At 47.3% G+C, this 20,477-nt stretch overlaps 1 protein-coding gene across 1 annotated transcript in view; it reads left to right on the plus strand.

Annotated features, from left to right (window-relative positions):
• The window catches only part of GRIP2 (glutamate receptor interacting protein 2), a 155,216-nt gene that overhangs the window by 93,507 nt on the left and 41,232 nt on the right, over positions 1-20,477 (plus strand). The window contains exons 3-10 of the mRNA XM_026087983.1: positions 2,560-2,695; positions 3,553-3,698; positions 6,223-6,309; positions 6,591-6,666; positions 7,148-7,293; positions 14,496-14,643; positions 15,398-15,567; positions 19,623-19,748. Coding sequence (XP_025943768.1) covers positions 2,560-2,695; positions 3,553-3,698; positions 6,223-6,309; positions 6,591-6,666; positions 7,148-7,293; positions 14,496-14,643; positions 15,398-15,567; positions 19,623-19,748 — 1,035 coding nt within the window. The remainder of the gene's footprint in view (positions 1-2,559; positions 2,696-3,552; positions 3,699-6,222; positions 6,310-6,590; positions 6,667-7,147; positions 7,294-14,495; positions 14,644-15,397; positions 15,568-19,622; positions 19,749-20,477) is intronic.

Genomic DNA, 20,477 nt, shown 5'->3' on the forward strand with positions numbered 1-20,477 from the left:
GATGGATAATTGCACTCTGGGACTTCTCATTTTAAACACTTATCAAGGATCAAAATTAAACTCCATTGAAGAGCTAATAATCTCCCCTTGTGGCACCATCTGTGTTGATCAGTCACGTGTGTAGTTGAGGGGAAATTTGCAGGGTAGTGCTGGATGGCTTTCCATCCAGCACGGCGGGGAGCCCCCACAAAGTTTCTGGCAGCCCCTGAGATCCTGGGTTGGAGAATTGAAAACTAAGTTGCTGTAGCTGGCAAGGGATCAAAACTGTTGGAGTTTAAAGAGCAGGAGCATTATGGACCTGACGTTTTACAGTGAGCTGCCATTGCCGTGTTAAACGGGGGCACAGCAGTGCCTGAATGCCTTCCAAACCAGCATTAGATTGCAGAGAGGTTCCCCACTCGCATTCATCAAGTGCAGAGATTATTCCTGGGGTCATGCTTTACAAAACAGGTAGTGCATGGTGGGACTTTTAAGTGAGGTGCAATTTCTGGTGGCACGATGGCATTGCACAGGGAGCAAGTGCTAACTGGGCTTCGTGGACGGATGAGGCACCACGGTGCCAAAGGACACCGTGTTTTCTCCTGGTGAAGGGGACTGAGGGGAGAGCCCTACACCGGCATAGAGCTGCTGTGTCAATATATTATTTAAGGGAGCCTGCTTCTTTGCTCTGGAAATTCACAGTGTGTCAAAGGTTTCAAATGTTCCCTCTTCAAGTAGAGTAACTTGTTAATGCCTGGTAGGGTTTGCTGTGCAAATGATCTCCTTCTTGGCCTTTTGTAGTGTGGCTTTAGTCCACAGCCTTGGGAGTATTGTTTGCCATGCGCTGCCAATGCCCATTGCCACCGTCTCATGCGTGGTCTCAGTGAAAGGTGCCCCGTATGAGGGAGGCTGTTTTGCTCCTGTAAGACTGCAAGGGGACTTCAGTGCTCAGGGACAGTACGTGTGAATGAATCATGTTGTAGGCAAATTCTGCAAAAGCTTCTTCGAGGAGGCTCTGGCGGGGCATGAAAGTCATCTGATTTGTCCCAGGGCTAGTCCTCCAAGCAAAGAGTGTGAATGCCGTCATGTGGATTAACGCGGAGCTGCGTTTGCCAAGTCAGCAGCGCTCTTGGTCTTTCCTTGGGCCAGTGCTGGCCCTCCTGCGTATTTATGCCTTTCCTCCATGTCAAATCCAGAAGTTGAAATAATTTAGGGATACTGCTTTTGTAAAGCCCAGAGATGAGCTGTGGTGGGACCAAAACTGGCATCAGATCTGGTTTGATTCATTGGTGGTGAATAAACACGAATGTCTTCTTGAACTAAAGGAGAGTAAATACCCGCCTGCAGCAAATGGAGGAGGGTTATTGGTGCAGCAAGCATGGGACCTGTGTCCCATAAAACAGACCCTACCATATGCATTATGGCCTGCAGTGCATATGTAACCTGTTATGTTTTAGAAGTGACTAATGTCTTCAATTCCCGCAGTAGATGAAGTGGGCAATACAGAATAAGTTTGTCTTAGACCAGGTGCAGGTGGGTGGGGAAACTGCAGTGAATGAACGAAGCTCATGCTTCCCCCTCCTCTGACATGGCAGTGGTCCTGCCAACGCAGGATCCCACCCTCCCCACCTTGCGTTCCTTACATCCCAACTGCTTTGAAGGCTCAGTATATTTTTTTAATCACGATATTTTAAGATCCACCCTGTTCTGTCTGCCCAGGCAGCTTCTCCAGGTCCGCAGCGTCCTCCTACCTGATAACTGTGACTGCCTGTAATCCAGCCTTCCTAACACCCATCCCGGTCCATATAAAACATAGTTATTGAGGTAATCTCCCTGGACCACTGCCCTGCTCATGTCACCCTGGTTTTGAATCCCTCCACTGACTCCATCTCTAGCACCTTGGAAACACCAAGCTTTTATCCTCTCACGAGTCCTCACTCCTCTGCCTTGCCCTGGTTGGTTTTGCCTGCCAGACCTGCATGAAATGCTTTCCCCCTGCTTCTGTGGGTCCATCAGGATCCGCTTCACTTTCACAACCCAGTAAAACTGTTGTTTGTTGCCTGTTGTCTAAATGTGCCGGCGTCTTGGAGTGGGGGCTTGCTTAAATGGACATGTTTTGGGCCCTGGGCCCTGGCACAGGGCAGGCGATGGTACAGTATTAGTTGTTTGTGCTGCAGCTTGGGTGTCTCCCAGATGTCAGCCATCAGAAGAGCTGCCGCTTAGCTGTCATAACGCTAATGTCACTGGCAATTGAAGAAAAAACAGCTCGTTGGGCTGAGTTCCCCTGAGAACTCAGACTGACTCAAAAATGAAAAAAATGAACATCCAGAGAAGAGAATTTCCTCCTTCCTTTCACTTTCCTCAACTTTTAAAAATTCTTTCTTTCCTCTAAGCTTCCCTTTCATAAGAAGTCCTCCATGTTTGTCTCATCAGTTTAAAGAAACTGAAGATTTTTCTTCCTGCTGATTGTATAAATCATCCCAGATCTGCTCTCCCACCATCTGTAGGGGTAGAGTGTCCTTGGGATTGAAAGGAATGTACCTGCTGCTGAGATGTTTACCTTTATGCCTGGTATTTCAGAGGAGTTCAGAGGGGTCACCATCGTAGAGCTGATTAAGAAGGAAGGAAGCACCCTCGGATTAACTATTTCGGGTGGCACAGACAAAGATGGAAAGCCCAGAGTCTCCAACCTGAGGCCAGGAGGACTGGCAGCAAGGTGAGAACTGGAAATGGGACCCAGAGAGCACTGGAAAGGAACAGTTGCATGTTCCAGTTACTGAATGAATATGATTATACTTAAAATAGTTGGAGCCAGACTTTTTTTTTCAAGTGCCTCAAAATGCAAAGTTGTTGCTTCAGTAAGTAGACCCTCTTCGACTTCGAGCTATTTCCCATGGCCTGTGCAATCACATCCTGAAACTTTGTTTTAGGATATTTGGGATTCTATGAAACTAGACAGCTTTGTCAGGAGAGCACATGGTATACAAGAATACATCTTGATCAAGCTAAGTGGCCTAATATTGTTAATAATTAATTATTATTAATTGCTAATAGTTAATTGCTATTGTTATTAACTGCTAATAATTATTTCTGAATACTGAGTGTATAAGTAACATTACCAGATCAGTAAAGGAATAGGAGAAGAAAGGCTTCAGGAAGCAGAGAAAGGAAAGGAGTAATTGAACAACTTTGCAGAAAACAGGCAAAAGGAAAGATGTTTTCTTTTTTCCTGTTGGGTCTTTTTTTTTCAGACAGCTCTTGGTGTGTTTCTCATCGACCGATTGCTCTACACGAATGAGAACTGAGCAACAAAACAAGAGGTTGTGAACACGTACACTGTGATTGTTACTTTATGTACAGATCTGAAAAATTGCCACCAGGAAAGATAGATGGTTTTGATTTTTTTGTATTTCTTTCTGAAATAGTGGGCGCATGTAATTAGACAGCTAAGGTCAGCACATCTTTGGTGGCTTGTTCAGAAAACCTTGCAGTCACAAAAGGTTCTCCATGCATGTCCAGGCTGAACGCAGCAGAGACTTTCTGCTACCACTGCTTTTCCTTTTTTCTTTACAGAAGTGACCAGCTGAACGTTGGGGATTACATCAAGTCGGTGAATGGCATTAACCTAACCAAGCTGCGGCACGACGAGATCATAAGCCTGCTGAAAAACGTGGGCGAGAGGGTAGTACTAGAAGTAGAGTATGAACTTCCGCCAGCCGGTGGGTGCCTCTAAGATAATGCTATTCGCTTTTCTTGGCTGCTTTTTGTCCTGGGATACAGATGGGTCCGTTCGTGCTCTAGCCGTCGTGGCCAAGGCTCTTTCCCAGGGCGTTTTTACGTTCTGTCTTCATCTGCTCGCAGAGCCGCAGTGGATGCTGCAGAGCTGTGTGCCTTTGGAGCAGAGCAGAGCGCTGTGTTTTCCAGCACAGTGGGTGCCTGTTCATGCACACTGGCGGGAGATGGCTGATTAGATTTGTCTTGCCTCGCAGTGGCTTGGTAGCACAGGCTAATCTGCCTCCTGATGCTACTTCAGCCTTGTTTTCTTTTCTTTTCTTTTTTTTCTTTTTTTTTTTCCCTTTTGGAGCATGGCTACAGGAGGTTTTATTCAGTCTTCAGCATACAGTGCCAGATCCTCTTCTCTGAACTGCATCAAGTGCCGTTATTCCTCAAGATGCTTTAAAATGATGTTTTCAGAAGGAAAGTTGAAGCAATCTGCTTTCTAGCTAAGTGGCCCCTGGCAGAGGCTGCCTAGCCCAGATTTGATAAACTGGGGCTGTGTCCTAACGTGGGAGACTGTGCATTTGCATGGATTTCTTTGTTCTGATTAAAGCAAATACATTCCGTGGAACAGTTTCTCATCACGGTCTTTCCATTGTAGAAATGATCTGCACTGTTACTACTTCTTCAGCATCTTGGAAATTCAGAGAATGATTGAGCAGAAGAAATAAAATAAAAAAGAGGAAAAACAAAGCTAATGAAATCTTAACCTTTTATCCCAGATAAGACCTTATCCTGCGCTTCCTGGGCTTTGCTGCTGCTGCTGCCTTTCCATTAAAAGTACTGAAATACAATAAATGGCCATATAAAACCCTAAGAAGAAAAAAGTATGAATTAGTTGAACCTTTGTTCATCATCCTTTTCTCTTCTACTGCCGTAAATGTTAGATAGCTTTTACACACAACCCTGGTAAAACACCCCCCCCGCCCCAGTTCAAGTTTTCCATGTTCTCATGCTCACTAAAGATGACAACTCTTAACTTTTCTCCTTAGCTGTGAGCCTTACTATTAGAAATCGGATAAGCTGTACTTACGAGCTAAGGAACAGAGCCAATACCGCCTGACTCAATCAATAGCAGCGAAGCAAAATGTCTCCACTTCTGAATGAGCAGTAAGAGCGCTACCGAAACAGTGACTTTGCTCAAATGAGATTATTGATGCTCTTTATGACTAATCCAAAAGAAGATGCACTGCAAAAAGTGTATAGAGAGAATTGTCAATTACTGCCTTGCTCCAGTGAAATGTTGGTTCCTCGTGTGCTGTTGTCTGTGGTGAGGGTTTGCTGCTGCTATGTGCACCCCTCTTTCCCTCCCTGGGCAAAAAGCAGAAATATAGCACAATTCAATAGCTTGTACTTGTGGGTTTGAATTTTTCTCCTCACTTTGTAATTTCCTGCTTGGGAAGGGACCTTGCAAGTCCAAGTCTGGCTTTCAGGCCACAGTGCCCTATCGTCTCTAGCATCGATAAGCCAAGCCCCGTGTTAACCCTAGCTTAGGTTTCCCTGCTTCCCGCAGCTCTTGTGAAAGGCTGTTGCAGAACGTCACGCTTGGCTGCTTTAGGACAGAAATTGGATGGTTTCCTAACCCGTCTGTGAATGCTTTATACCCTTTTCTTGGTGGGTGGTATCACCCGTTAGCTTAGAGCCTCCCTGTCCCACAGGTGTTTTGCTCTGAAGCATTTCTAGGCCATGTCCACATTAGCCGGCAGGGCCCAGCAGCAGGAGCAGAGTGGCTGCTCTGAGGACACTGGTTCAGGGCTTGCTGAAATACCACGGGTGGGTCTGGATGGAGGAGACTGGGAAATTGTCCTATATTCACAGTAGTACTTCGATAAATCATTAAATAGCAGGGGATGGCAAGAGACAGAAGTGATTTTCTTCCTTTTTTCTCTTTACTTTTGTACATTAAAAAGTACCGTGTATTTAACATAAAATTACTGCATTGCCCCCAGGATCAGTTTAAAGGATTCACTTAATCTTTTCTAAAGTCAAAATGTGGGAGGGAAGGGAAAAAACCTTCAACCTTTTGCACTGAGGATTTGGGATTTTCATTTTCTTTAAGGTCAACTGGTGACTTGATTCTTTACATGGCTACTGGTGTTTTTTTTGTTTCTTTTTTTTTTTTTAAATAAGTTTCCATTTGTGGCAGAAGCTGCTGGCCTTTGAGTAATGCTGAACCCTTTAAAGCCGGTTGATAAACAAGAGGGTTTTACTTGAATGTCAGAGTATCAACCGAGACAAATTTGAGGGGAGATGCACAAAGCTCAGCAGGTGAAATCATGCTAGAAGATGATGGTTTGCTCTAACGAAGGTTCAGACACCTGGCTTGGGGCCTTTGTGCCTCCCAGTGGGGTGGAGAGCCCCGTTACGGGCTGCGCTTTCATTTCAATGCTGTTCAGCTGAGTTTTGGTCTGGTTTCACAGGGTGAGGCAGGATGGGGGTAACTGCATCTCTCTCTCTTCCCCTTAGTGCCGGAGAGCAGCGCTGGCATTATTCCCAAGACCATCGAAGTGTCCCTGTACAAGGAAGGCAACAGCTTTGGCTTTGTGCTGCGAGGTTAGTGGCTTCTCCGGTGAGAAACGTATTGGCAGGGGCGATTCGGGGAGCGGGAAGAGAAAAGGAAGCGGGCAAAAGTCATAAACCTCCGATGAAGAGCAGGAGCGCGCCGGGTGAGCGTGCTGCGCAGCCTTCAAGGACCGCTGGCTGCCTCGTCCAAGGCAGTCTTTTTGCTTTCGAGCTGTGTCAGCCATTATGCGATAAATGTCTCTAGTTTCTCAGCACCCTCCTTCCAACTTCCAAATCTACGGTTACTTACGGTGTTCCCGCTTTCGTTGCAGGGGGAGCCCATGAAGACTGGCACAAGTCCCGACCGCTGGTTCTCACCTACGTGAGGCCGGGTGGCCCAGCGGACAGGTAATGCCCACGTTTCGCCTCCCAGAGCGGTGGACTTTAATGAAACAGGCCAGCAGCCCCCATCACGCTTTTGGACGTGTGCTCTTGTCCTTGCTGCTGTCTTCCCTACATATGCCCCCAAGGCTTTGAGTGCAGGCGGTGTGTGGAACGACACAGCTGTGAAGTTTCGAGCCCTTGGTGTGTGGGGAGGACATGTGCCATGCTTATATGCTGGCCCATGCATGGATGTTACTGGAGCACCCAGAAACACTTCTTCCAAAGACAGCTGCTTAATTAACTCGGTGAACATGAAGAGCTTGTGCTATATAAAAAACAGGAGGTGGTCTATTTGCATGCTACCAATTTAATGTGATGGGCCTGACACTCTAAATACCCCAAATTATTGTCCCAAAGAGTGTTTAGTTCCTGCTGGATCGAGGTAATTGGCTTATATATATACACTTTTTTTTTTTAAGTGAGTTTTGCCTGTGGCTTCCTACAGGGAAGGGTCCTTGAAAATCGGGGACAGACTGCTGAGCGTTGATGGGATTCCTCTGCACAGCGTGACTCACACCGATGCCCTCAACATCCTGCGTCAGTGCAGCCAGGAGGCCCTTTTCCAGATTGAGTATGATGTGACCATCATGGGTAAGGCCACGGTGGTTGGGGTGGCATTTTCACCGACTGCCTGGAAAGTATGCGTGAGTAGAGGCAGCAGCTGGGATACTTGGTTTCAATGGAAGAATTGCTGAGCAATGGGCTGCCAGCATGGATGGAGAGTTTAAAGCTGGCTTAGTTAAAGGCATTTGAAATGTCTGCATTTGATGATGTCTCTCGAGGTGAATGATGACTGATTTTAGGAAGGCTGGAAGGGAGTTTCTAGTGTAGGCAAAGAGAGGACAAAGGAGAAGTCAGAGTTAAAGGCACCTGGAATGTAGGCACACTGCCAACACTACAAATACTGCTATTAAATCTGTACAAGGAAGGGACTTGCAAGCAGGCATTGGCTTGATGTGGCCGTAGTTTGGGTTCTGAATTTTGACCCTGCTTAATTCTAGAGCTATTCCGTTTGTTAGAAATTTTAGTTCAAACTGCTTCCAAAATAAATGAGGGGTGTTCAACTGATTGACCCCAAAGAAGACAGAACTTACTGGAGGGCAGAGGATGGGTATTTCAAAGAAATGTTCTGCACAGTAGATGGTAAATTAGAGGGTTTGAAGGGGTTGATTGGTTTGGGGGTTGGATTTTTGGTTTTGGGGTTTTTTTTTGGTTTGATTTTTCAGTTTCAAGCTCTGGGGAAAGGTTTATTATTAGCTACTGTAAAGTCATTTTGAGCTGGCTTTGTGACACACAGCTGTTACTGCAGGGAGCATAGTTAATGAGTTTAAGGTTACCACAGAGTCCGAAGCTGTGTTGGCTCTGGAAGCTCACTGGGCTGTGCGTTAGATTTGGATGTTGTATATATGTTTCCAGAGGGGTTTCTGCCCCCACTGGAGCCACAAGCTGGATTATTTTGGAGTCTGTTCTGCAAATCTCATAAACCAGTCTGGCATGTCTGCGCCTAGGATCTGGTGAGGATAGAAATCAATGAGATCAGGTTGTTTTCTGGTTTGCCAGTAAGGAAGGAAATCAAAAGGATCTGCAGTTGAGAGAGTCTAATGGCTCTGCCCCCTTCTCGCCGCCTGAAAAGAGGAGCTGAGAACTCTACAACTCGCTCCATGCAAGATGCAAGAAGATTGCTCGAAAGTAAGGGAGCTCCTTGCGCAAGCTCTGAGGGCTTTCTGCTTCCTTTTTAGTCTCTTTCTGCAGAACTATTTCCCTTCCTTTCAGCACAAATTGCACAAGCATCAACATAGTCTGCTGTCTCCCCGCAGGAGGAGGCTGCCAGGACCTGGGCAGCAGTGTCCAGCATGGACACATGCTCCACTGGGAGAGCTGAAAGGAACAGTTGAGACTTCTGCAATTACCTGTATGCTAGCTGGCTTCTGCCATTTTACAAGAGGAGTTTCTGTTTAGAAATTGGATGGTATACAAGAAAAAGAGGAAACTCTCAATTATGAAAATTACAGAAAACAGAAACTACTCAAACCCTATTTTCTACCCTTTTATATGATTCTGATTGCAATACCTCTGCAAAGGGCAATAAGGGATGTCCGTTCTTTTTCTCAGCAGCTTTCCGTGCTGGCAGCCCTCTGTCCTGGGAGTGGGGCTGGCAGGGCTAGGGAGGAATTTTGCACAGAGCTCTCAAGCCTGAACAGAGGCAAACTGTTAATGGTGCGTGGGAAATGGGCTTTTTTGGGTTTTGTTGTTTGTGCAGTTCCCTGGTGCCTTTTCTGCAGAAAGTTGATTGTTTTAAAACCAGACTTGGAACAAAAATAGCCGTGAAGGTGTCTTGATATTTCTTCTTGAGTAACTCTCCCACCTAAAAATGGTGGGGTTGAGTGAGGACAGAGCAGTATCGGGTTTTATGTAGCGGTTCTCCATCCTGTGTCACTGTGTGGTGACCACAGCCAGATGCCTGCAAAGAAGATACAAAAACAGCCCTTTCCTCAGATAATTCCTTCATAGAGGGTGCTTCTCCCCAACCCCATATAGGGATATACTCGCCTTGCTTTCACTTTTTTTAGGCTCCTAAGAATACTTCTTTTTAAAAGCAAGAAGATGCAGAACATGTAGCTTAAAACACTCTCTGCAGACAGTTTTGCCAGGCAACAGCTAATAACTGCGATAGAAGATGAGCGTATCACCCCCAAATCACAACTGTTATAGAAACTCTCTTTGCTAACCAGAGGAAGATGATAAGGGAAGGGAAAAGCAGACGCTGGAAGCCGTGGGGGTACGTTATTAGCCTGAAAGGAGCATTACAAAAGCCTTGGTCCGTGCTCTCCGGGGAGCAAACGGCTGCTCGCTGCGGGGAAGCGTGTCGAAGCGAGCTCCTCGCGTGCAGAGAGCCTGGGTCCGCGGAGCTTTTCGCCTAACGCCGCTGCCCTGGCCAGTGCTTCCACCTAGCACAGCCCGTTCCCGAGCTTGCTCTCGGCTTTGGGGGAGAAACGTGACGGCTCTTTCGGCAGCCCCTGTTGCTGCGGGGTGTCGCAGCGGAGGGGAGTGCGCACAGCACCTCTGGGCACGGACGGTGCTGGACGGCGTCTTCCCTCTGATGGGGAGGGAACTCGAGGAGGGAACGTGGCTTTGCCGCAGCTGGCCGTGGCGAGAGACCGAGGCCGCTGAGGGGGCGAGCTGAACCATGGCATCCCCAGCTGGCAGTGTGGTTTCCCAGCCAAAACCGCRCGCCGAGGCCGAGCTGGAGAGAGCCAGTGCCGCTCTGCCAGCGGGCGCTGCGTCCCCGGCCGCCGGGGCTCTCACCGGCGAGGCCGCGGAGGACGAGGCTGCCGCCTGCTCTGAATCGAATTGCCTGAGATTCCTCAAGGCCACCTACAGAATTAAATTAATCTCCCATTTCCATTTAAAAGGAGGGCAGCTTGGGCATGCATATCCCTCCGGCGGCATTCGGAACGTCATCGCTGCCCTTGGCTGATGCTGGATAAACATTGCAATAAACAGGCGCTTTCTTGTGGCGATGCTCTGTCTTATGGGCCTTTTAAAACAGGGGAAAAAAACACCCCGACCCAGCAAATAAACTGACCGGCCGTAAACCAGTGGCATTTGAATAGTTACTCTGTAAAAAAGCAGTGCGTGCCGTGGCATGAGGCTGTGAGCCTTTGGGGGAAGCTCTCTGCTGGGAATGATGAATGAGCAGAGAGATTTGCTGTGTCCCCCTCCTCCTCCTCCTCCTCCTCCTCCTCCTCCTCCTCCTTCCCCTGGTGGCCTCCAGCCAGCTGACGTGGAGGCCGGAGATGGCAGGTCTGTGAGGCCCTCCTGCTGAGGGAGCCGGGGGCCGCTGGTGGCCCGCAGCAAGCGGTGAACCAGCAGGGTGGAGCACGGGGGGGGCCATGAAATCAGAAGGCTCCGTGCGCTTGCGATGCCGGAGGAACYGGGAGTCACCGTGCCGTATCGGGGAAGCTCCCCGGTCCAGTTCTTTTGGGGTGTTGTGCTTGATTTGGTTTGCATTTTTGTTTTGTTTTGTTTTTCCCCGGAGCGTGGTACAGCAGGGAAGAAGTCTTCCCTGCCGGCGTAGCTCCCCTGGGCAGTACTCGTAATGCTTTCCAGCGTGGTTGCCAGAGCAGCCCTCCTTGGGGAGGTTAGCGAGGGCACGTGGGGCTCAGGGAAACCTAGTGCGAGGGAAGAACRACTGTGTTTCCTCCAAAACAAGCTGGCGAGAGAAAGATCTTAAATAAAACACCTGCCAACCCTCAGCATTTGACTGGTGGGGCAACCAGCTAGTCCTGTACCGTTACTGCTCGGTGCCAGCATGGAGAAGACTCTGGTTCCCTAGTGTCCATCTAGGGGTGAGTAGCCCTCAGGCGTGTGGGTGCGAGTGGGTTTTCGCAGCCCTTTGTGTCCTCCCCGGAATCAGCCAGCTGGACAGGAGGACGGGATTCACTGTACTTGAGCAAGTTTTGATAGATTTTCCGCTTTCTGTTTTGGTGGGGAAGAATAGGGTTGATTAGATCTGTAGTGAGTAACCTGTTGGCTGCTGAATTTCTACCCGAACATTTTGAAATGGAGTGAGTTTGGGTTCAGAAGGAAAAGCGGAGGCAGGATTTGGGGGTGGAGGTTAACCGGGCTTCTGGGACTGATTTTAGGTCGGAGCTGCTGATACTGAATTTTAACAGGGTCCTATCAAATTTGTTTGTCCTATCCATTTAGTCAATGCAACCTAAAAAGAGCAGATATCTTCAAAAAGGTGGAGGGCTTAAAGGTTTATTTATTTACTAAAAACACTGTTTTTGAAGATGGATAAAGATAGAATTTTCCCACCAATGTCGGGAGACATAACATCTTTTGTCCAGCGCAGGGGAATGGGAGTGGCTTCCTTTTCTGGACCCTTTCTGGCTAACCACTGAACAACTGTGTGGTTTTGGACAACTTGTGTGACAGCTGTGCCTCAGTTTCCCAATCTGTAAAAAGGTACCTTCCTCCTCCGGGAAGCACAGTTCTTCATTGCTCACAAAATGCCTTCAAACCCTTATATAAAAATCACACAATCATGCAAGGCAGCATAAGCATACATGGTTTTTCTGTTCCTTGGTAACAAAACCCTACAGAAGTGATGAAAGCTGTTGTGTTACATAAACTGAATGCCACTGGTCTCTGCGATGCTTGTTCTGCAGCAGTGTGATTTTGGCCCTCAGCAGATGCTGAGCAGTGAGTTGAGTATCTCCCCTGAATGCTGAGCCTCCAGAGCAACTGGTTAAACTCTCTTGACTTGTGAGAAAGGATCTTGCTTTAAGCGAGGTGAGATTTGCTCCAGAATGCAAGAGGACATGGATGCCTTTCCCTGCCACTGCTTCCTTCCTGGGCTGGGTGAGGTTGCTGGTGTGTCTGACGGCACAGAAATACCTCCGTGGTGCCAAAGCGGCGATGCAAATTGACTCCCTAAAGTAAGATTATTGCATGGCCTGCCAGGTCCTCTCAATGTTTCTTTTTAAATTAGCTTGGGCGTAATTGCCCCATGCTAATCATGCCTCACAAATATTGCTAAACTGCAGACTCCTGACCTTTGATTTGAGCCAAATCTTTCCCTGRAATAATTAATAGAGGCTTGGCTGGTATTTCCCCAACAAATACCTTTATAAAATGGATTTAGAGCAATCCTCATCTGTGCAACAGGAGGTCAGAGTTAAAGGGACAGCAAGGTGGCCCTTGCTTTGAGCGGCAGGAGGAAAGCCTGTGCAGGAAGGACCGTAATTTCCTACTGTCTTATTGATACGTGCTCCTGGCAGGAGAACAGGTGCCCAGAGCCCTTTTCCCTTACCATCATGCAGAGTCCAAGCCCTGGGAAACATTTGGTAAAGCACAGGAGTTTGCACTGCTGCAGCACACCGCATGTGAACGAGCACGAGTGCATGAACTAGCCGGACCCCCAGCCTCTGGGCTGCAAGACTAATTTAGAAGATGGAAACCACCTTGAGGAGCTGGGTTTAACCTCAGTCGCTGCTCTGATCCAAGCAGTCAGTGGGCATTAGTGCTTTACACAGTTGTTGCCACTGGGAAGAGAGGTGAGAGGGACATAAGCAAAACCAAGAGGAGCAGGTATTTTTCTTGCAAAGAAACACCCAGGTCTACCACTGCGGCAAGCCCTGTTTCCACAAGGTTTTTTTTGTACCTGCTTCCCTTTGGCTGGAAGACTATATGTGTGTGACCCTTTTTGGATTTTGAGTACAGGCTGCAAAATCAGTGTTGTGTAGCTGGTGTTTGCTGTTGGAAGAGATGCCTCAGTCTCTTGGTGCCTCCTCTGCTAACAAAGGCTTAAGTGCACCTTGTGCGGGCTTTACTTGGGTGCTTTGTGCGTCTCTTGATTGGACTAGGGCTGTGCTTTTTCCCAGGCCCTGCAAGTCTCACCAGTGGCCATTTTCAACAGAGAATAAATATTGTTTTACCTGGCGTCAGTCTTTCATGAGCTTTAACATGGCCTGTTCCTCCTCCTTTCTCCCCTTGAGAAAAGGGCACAGTGAGCGGAGCCAGAGCTCGAATGCCCCTTGGTTGATCTCCATGCCAGGGATATTTCTGTCTCTGGAGAATCAGCATCTTAAAGGAATCTCAGGAAGGACCACGCTGCAGCTTAACCTCTGAGATCTGCACCAATGCTCCCATTTATCAAAGAGCAAGAATGAGCCATGTGTCAAGTTTTGGAGCCAGATAGCATCAGTAATTTTAGTGGAGCGTAGCTTTGGAAGAGAATAGCCTTCTCTGAATAATTAAGAGTTGAGGAGGCATCATGCTCTCAGAGAGGGCTCTGTGGGCCTTTCTTTGGAGCTGGTGGCTGGGTTTCTGTGAAGTGCTCTGGGGAGACGGGGTCAAACTGCACCAGGGGTGCTGCCTGTGCCTTGGTGGGGTTGGTGATGCACCGTGAATCCAGCCTCTTTATAATGACTTTAGGTAATCTGGAAGCAAATGTGTGTAACGGAGGTGGAGGGAATTTCTGTCTAATCAGTCCGAGACCCAGATTTCGTTTCCTCCCTCTTTCTCAGAGCAGATGAATAGGTATGATGCAAGCTTCTGCTAACAGGTGCAATTTCGTGGGAGTTTCATAGTCTCACTTACAGCATCTATTAAGGTTATTGCAAAAATACATCTTTTAAACATGAGCTACCTCTGTATTGTCTGATGGGAGAGAGGAGGCTTTTGTAAGCATGCAGGAAGGGAGATCTGTGTCTCTGCTCCCACTATCACGCTGGAGGAGCTGAAAGGAACAGTTGAGGGGATGTGTCAGAGCTGATGCGGAGCACCCAAGAGCTGTGGGCTCCAAGGCTGGTCATATGCACACAAGACTTCGGAGTATCTCAGAAAGTGGGATCCTGTTTTTTTGTTCCTTTTTTGATTGTTTTTGAAGAAGCCTAAAACAGTGATATCCTTTTGATCTTCCTTTTTGTGCTTTTCTTATAACACTGTTGATGTGACTGCTGCACAACCTCTGAGCAGCCGCTTCCTTGATCTTGCTTTTTAACCCCAAAAAGGAGGTATGGGGGGGGTTGAACCCATGAGTGGATTGTTGTTATATCTCTTCCTTTTATTATCATATATGTTTTGTGCAGAAGCAATGTTGTTTCTTGAATTTATTTCCTTCTTACCGTGTGAGGCAGAGTGGTGAGCATGTGGGAGGTCCAAACTACAGGTTTGCTGATACATACAGCAAGTCAGCACTATTGACCAACCCACTGTCTGCTCCCATATTTAGAAATGGGAAACACTGCATGAGAAGTGTCTTCAGATGCTCTCTTGTTTTGCAGATACTGTAGCAAATGCTTCAGGTCCTTTACTAGTGGAGATAGCCAAGACCCCAGGCTCGACGCTAGGAATTACGCTGACGACAACCACGCACCGGAGCAAGCAGGTCATTGTCATTGACAAGATCAAACCGGCCAGCGTGGTGGACAGGTACAGAGCTCAACAGGCTGGACCTGTTCTGCCTTTCCCTTCTCTGCTGCTTTTTTGTCCCCTTATTAGTTATATATCATTCTTCCCTCCCTTTCTTTGAAATGGTCGTGTCCATGTTCTGGGTAAACCAAGAGTGCTAAAAATATCTGACGTAACTCCGGTGGACGCTCCTCACCAGGAATGAATGTAATTCAGTGCATGTGAAAGCTGAGCTCCTTTCTTAAAAAAAAACAACAACCCTGATCTGGCTGCCCTGGAGCGTTGGAATGATGAAAGCCTATTTTGGAAAACTGTCACTGAAGCCTTTTCCTGATGTGCAAGGCAGCTAGTCACCCTTTACACTGGGATGCAGAAGGACAGACCTCTTTGCAGTCCTAGCCGTGATTAGTCTTGTTGCTCAACTGAATTGCTGGCTCTTAGGACTTATTCCTAAAAATTCTGAAATTCTGCCCAGGAGCTCAGAGAAACAGTCTGGCTGTGCACTCAGCCATCCTAACTAGCTACGGCTGGGCACTATTAGAAACTTAAACATCTTTCCCAAGCCACCAGCAGCACTAACTCAAACCTGACTGTTTTAGTTCATGCTTTCAGCAACACTTGAACCTAAGGTTCAAATTGGAAGTCAGAGTGGAACATGAAAATGGAAAAAAATAAATTCGCGTGAACCAAAACAGCTGTATTTTGTACATTTCTGCTCCCAACCATAAGGATATGAATTTCAGCCATGTGTATAATTATCCCTCTTCCTTTGCAGATGTGGTGCGTTGCATGTTGGTGACCATATTCTCTCCATTGATGGCACGAGCACAGAGCACTGCTCCTTATTAGAGGCAACTCAGCTTTTAGCTGCCACTTCAGAAAATGTCAAGCTGGAAATATTACCTGTTCACCAAAGCAGGCTGCCTTTGAAGCCTCCAGAAACAGGTGTGTCCCCCATGCAAGCATTGTTGATTGCCCTCAAAACTCGCTTTAGGTCCCTACTCGCTGCTTTTGAATGCTGGCAAGAGACTCCAGAGAGAGACATCTGTGGAGGAAAAAAAAATGATGTTTTGATGAAATGCATATGACTAGATGACATTCTTCAAGGATGTGAATAGGAAAAAAGGTAACATCTGTGCTTGAATGGGAAAATTGTTGTTGGGAATCCCAGGGTTTTGCAGTGCTGAGTGCTGTGCAAGCCACTTTCTTAGTACCCCAGATAAGAGACTTTAATGGAGAGGGAGGAAAACAACTTTGGTGCTGGCAAGTATATTTCCAAGCTCAGCTTTCATTTGCTGGTTTTTGGTAAGGCTCTGCAAAGGGCATGTCAGCGGCTAGGCAGGGTTGCACTGGACTTCCATAGGAAACAGTGCTGTAACACGAGTGTTCGTTATCTGGACAAGCCTGTTTGAATGGCAGCTGTATCTGATCAGTCAGTGGTAGACCACAGAAGTGACTCCTATGAAATCAAAACCAAAATCCCTATAAACTTCAGAATTCATTAGGAATTTACCCTGGTGAGCATCTTTATGGCCCACCTTTAGTGTCTCCTTCCATGTGAGAGACTGAGTTAGCCCCTCATCTAAACCTGGTGGGAACATAACCTTGGTATTGCTTGGTTTATTGCAGGTCTTGCCTGCACTTTTGATGCAGTGCATGTTGGTGGTCTTGCAATTCATGTGTTTCAGGCATTGACTGTTCAGTCCAACCCCTTCTGCTACCATTTCCAGTCACCTGGATGATGAATATCCCTCAGGAACATACATTTTAATAATGCCTGTGTGCAGTAGCCCCAGGCACAACTCTTCTTTGTATCCTCTTCTAGGGCAGTTTGGGAACAGGAAGAAAATATTTGTGTTATCTTCTTTAGCATGATGCAATGAAACATAAAATCTAATAACATCTCCATGTCTAGAAATAAATCTCGTGCATGTCTAGTCCAATTTGTGCAGAATTAAAGCAGTTTAACAGAGGAAGAATGACTTGACCTTTGTGCCCAGGAAAAAATGGAAAGCTATAATCCTTTTTCAATGGCTGTTAAAATGAACTATTCTCCTTCTTCCATTAATGCTCTGGTCCTAATCTCCTTTCAGAATATAAGCATTCAGCAGCAGTTTCAGAGAAGGAAGGTCTGTGGAGGGACAGCCCTGTGTTCAGAGCCTCTTTCCCCTTATTCCCATATATTGGACCAGTCTACTGTGGTAGAAATTCAGAGCAGAAAGTTGTAAGAGTAATYGCAAAACATGAAAGTATAAAGGACRTGACAGTTGTTCCCACTTTTAGTTAAACTCTTTAACAAGTAAAGGATCACAAGGAAGGATGCTGTTCATGCGCACTGCTGTTAGGAGGCAGAGGTATGTGGTTCGAGACCAGTGCTTGGGCTCAAATCTTCACCGATGCTGATGGGGATGGGAAAGGAGGTGGTGAGAACAGGAAAAAAGGAGCAGGGTCTTAGCAGCATGGTTTGGACAAGAGGAGCAGATCGCTGAATGGTGCTTTAGGGTGGTGTAACCAACTGCTGCGTCACACAGCCTACGGTGAGGAGCTGAGGAGTCACGCCAAAGTTAACGAACCCCCTTTGGATCTGGGAGAGGCTCTGCCATCCACTCTAGACAGCGTGTGCCAATTCTGCAGGCTGCTTTCGCAGGGTTGTGGGGAGCAAACATGGGCAGTAAGGAAAAATGGGCCATGCAAAGGCAGACTGTCATGGTTGGCAGGACACTGAAGCCTATGACACCAACTACTGGAAAGCAGCTAAGCAGAGGAGACTATGCGGACGCATTCCTGCTTGGCACTTGCATTAATAAGTCCGTCCAAGGTGTGCCTGCATGTGGCTTGTTGTCATGTTTTTTAAATGTGGCTTCTAATGCAATCAAAGTCCTGTTATTGAGTAGGTGGAGAGAGATCTGAAGCTGCAGCTGCTCAGCACTATTGGCTGTCATGAAAAAATATGGTCCTTTTGGTCTAATGTTGAAGCTAAGGATTTGTCAAACTGAGTTTGTTTTCTCTTTGGCTCTTGGGGCATTTGGAGAGCTTGTGGGGAAGCTTGTGTTCTGCTCGCAAGATCAGAGGGAGTGGATGGTGCCCAGGAGGGATACCAGGATGGAGGGGTCTCCTTAGGCAGGAATGATGGGCAGGAAACTTGGGGAAGGTTGCTGTAGGTTTTATCACAGAAACGTCCAAAATCCATTTTCTTCCCCCAGTGCACCAGCATCCAAGTTGCCTAGGCCTTTTATCTGTTGTGTCAGATATGAGCTAAGAATTTGTACACAAATGAGAAAGTTTTAATTACTACAAATGGGTTAAAGGATCTTGTTTATATGCCCATAAGCTGTGTCCCCAGTGTTCAAAGTATTTAATTTTTCTAAGCACAGTTAACATTCTCCTTTTTTGTCTAGACATAGCTACGTAGATTTATTTGCTTTTTTGTTGTTGTTTTTAAAAGCCCTCTGAATGTGAATTTGCTTTTGAATTCACAAAACAGAAGCCTCAGAGCTGGAAATGAACTTTTGAAGAGCTTGATAGAATAAGTGCTAAATTCACTAAATGTTTAGCAAGGACATAGAAATAATTACTATTATTGATCAGAAAAGCTGACCTCAGTGACTGGATGCCTCTGATGCACGTTCACAAAATGGATTTCTACTGTTAAAGTCACTAGCAGATGACCTTTAGATCAGATCTTTGGGTGAACCCACTGGTTCAGCTGCCTTCCTGTCCAAGATCTGCACCCTTGGAAAGAGCTGGTGCTGCTAGCGCTGTCTGCAATCACACCCACTTGGGGAGTGCAGACCCAAGGAGATCTTATCTGGGAAGGGTGGTTGCCAGTCAGTGCAAGATTAAGAGCTGTAGGATAAAACATGTCTACAGTGACACTCTGCTGCGGGATGCCATTTATGCTTAGCTGAAAAAAAGAGACTGTTGCAGTCTTGCTCGTTAGCTAGTAATTTCTCTTGGAAGAAAATAGATGCAGACAGCATGGTGCTGGGGTTTGGGAGCGAGAACCCAGTGCTGCTGGGCATAGAAAATAGAATCAATCCTGTGCTGCCAAGCAGCAAAAGGAGTTTCAAGGAGAACAGAAAAAGGTACCTGTGTCTGGGGATGTGCTTGCTCATGTGTTTCAGAGATTTGTGGCATTGTGACCTGGTATTGCAAGGCCATGGTTCCTGGGACAAGGAATTTCTGGGTGAAGGATTTCATGCTGCAGACAGATCTCTGCCAACACATGCTGGGCTGGGAGGCAGGGTTGAAGTTAAAGCAGTTGTGTGGCCTTGAACAGGGAGTCTGCAATGTTTTCATTTACTCTTGGCCATGGCATTGGTTTCCCTTCCTGGGTAGGTGAGCCTGTGTAATTGCCTTTAAGCAGCAGTGTGTAAAATCCCTGTTGTTCTGGTGAGCTGGAGTCTGCCCTCCACTACTCCCTTCTTTCCATATATGGGCCCTGCAATGGATTCCTGACCACAAGGAACCATGAAACAGTCAAATGCTGGAGCCAAACAAAGTGCTCGAAATTGGCCTTGGCGTGTCTGGGAGGCATTCAGCCTTGTCCCAGGGAGAGTAGTTCACACAGTAAGGTGGGAAGCAGTACAAGGAGGATTCCCCGGTAGCATTGATGGCCTCTGTGGGAAATCTGTGGTTAGAGGGAGCTTCTGCACATCGCACAACAGACAGCACCATTTGCAGACATCTGCATGCTGTCAGCATGCCTTAGTCAAGCCATTGGCTCAGGATGTGGAGTTTTTCACAGGGAAGGGGAGGATTTCTGCCACCTTGCATCAAGTGCCATGAGGTTACATGGGGATGTGGATGTGTTCTCGCTACTGGTACTTGACATATTGTGGTTGCATCCTGACTTGTCCTGAGCCAGTACGAGGCTGTCTTTTCTGCCGAAGGGAGATAGGAACAGTAGGCCGTAGCTCCTGGCTTGTGCTTCTTACCATTTCTTTCTCTGCTTTCTCCTCCCTGTCTCTGGTGATTTCTGTTCCCTTGGGTGCCATCAGTCAAAGTGCAGAAGAGCGACCATCACCATTGCTGGGACCCCTGTGTCAACTACTGTCACACCCACCACCCTGGTCACTGCAAGACGCCCACTTGGAACCAGACATCCAGCCAGGATTACTGCAAATGTAACCCCTGCGCGCGGTGTCGCCCCGTCCTTGCATGTGTTCGTTTCTGTCATGCCCCTCCATTCCCTTAGTAACCCAACCTGTAGCACCAGTTCTGTAGCTGGAAGCGTCCCTCATTTCTTCTCCCATGACCTGAGTCTGTTTCCAAAGGTCCAATGCTGAGATAATTTGTGCAAAATCAGTAGATGCAGCTCAGCACACATGGATCTAGTAACTGTAGTTATAGCGGGTTGCTGAGCCGACCCCTATGTCCATCCCCAACCCCACAGCCATATGCCCAGTTAATATTGGCAGGGGCAAAAATGAATTACTGTAGGACAAAGAGGGCAGCTCTGCAAAATCGGTGGTTTGTTGGGGAATAGGAATGTGGTACACCAACGCATCCCGCTCAGCACTGGTGCCGTACGACACGTTAGGAGCAGGACTATGGCTGCTCCGACAGGGTCTGCTCCCCCCTCAGGCCCATAGCGCCTCAGGGACCCTGCCCCTCTTCCAGTTCTGCATGGTGCAGAAGCTTTTCCTGTGACCACTACTGCCTACTTCAAAATCTATCTGTAAACCCACCTCTTCCAGGAACCAGACTCTGTTCTACCTCATCAAGCTGATTTTGACCTTTGTTTGGCACTCAGGTTTCTTGTCTTAGGGCAGTAAGGTAGGAAGCAAACATAGGACTGCATATTGCTAAGCAGACAGAGGAGCACAGTCACCCAGCAGTTCAAATCCAAGCTA

This window comes from Apteryx rowi, unplaced genomic scaffold (genome assembly GCF_003343035.1).
Source record: "Apteryx rowi isolate R43461 unplaced genomic scaffold, aptRow1 scaffold_75, whole genome shotgun sequence".
Lineage (NCBI taxonomy): Eukaryota > Metazoa > Chordata > Aves > Apterygiformes > Apterygidae > Apteryx > Apteryx rowi.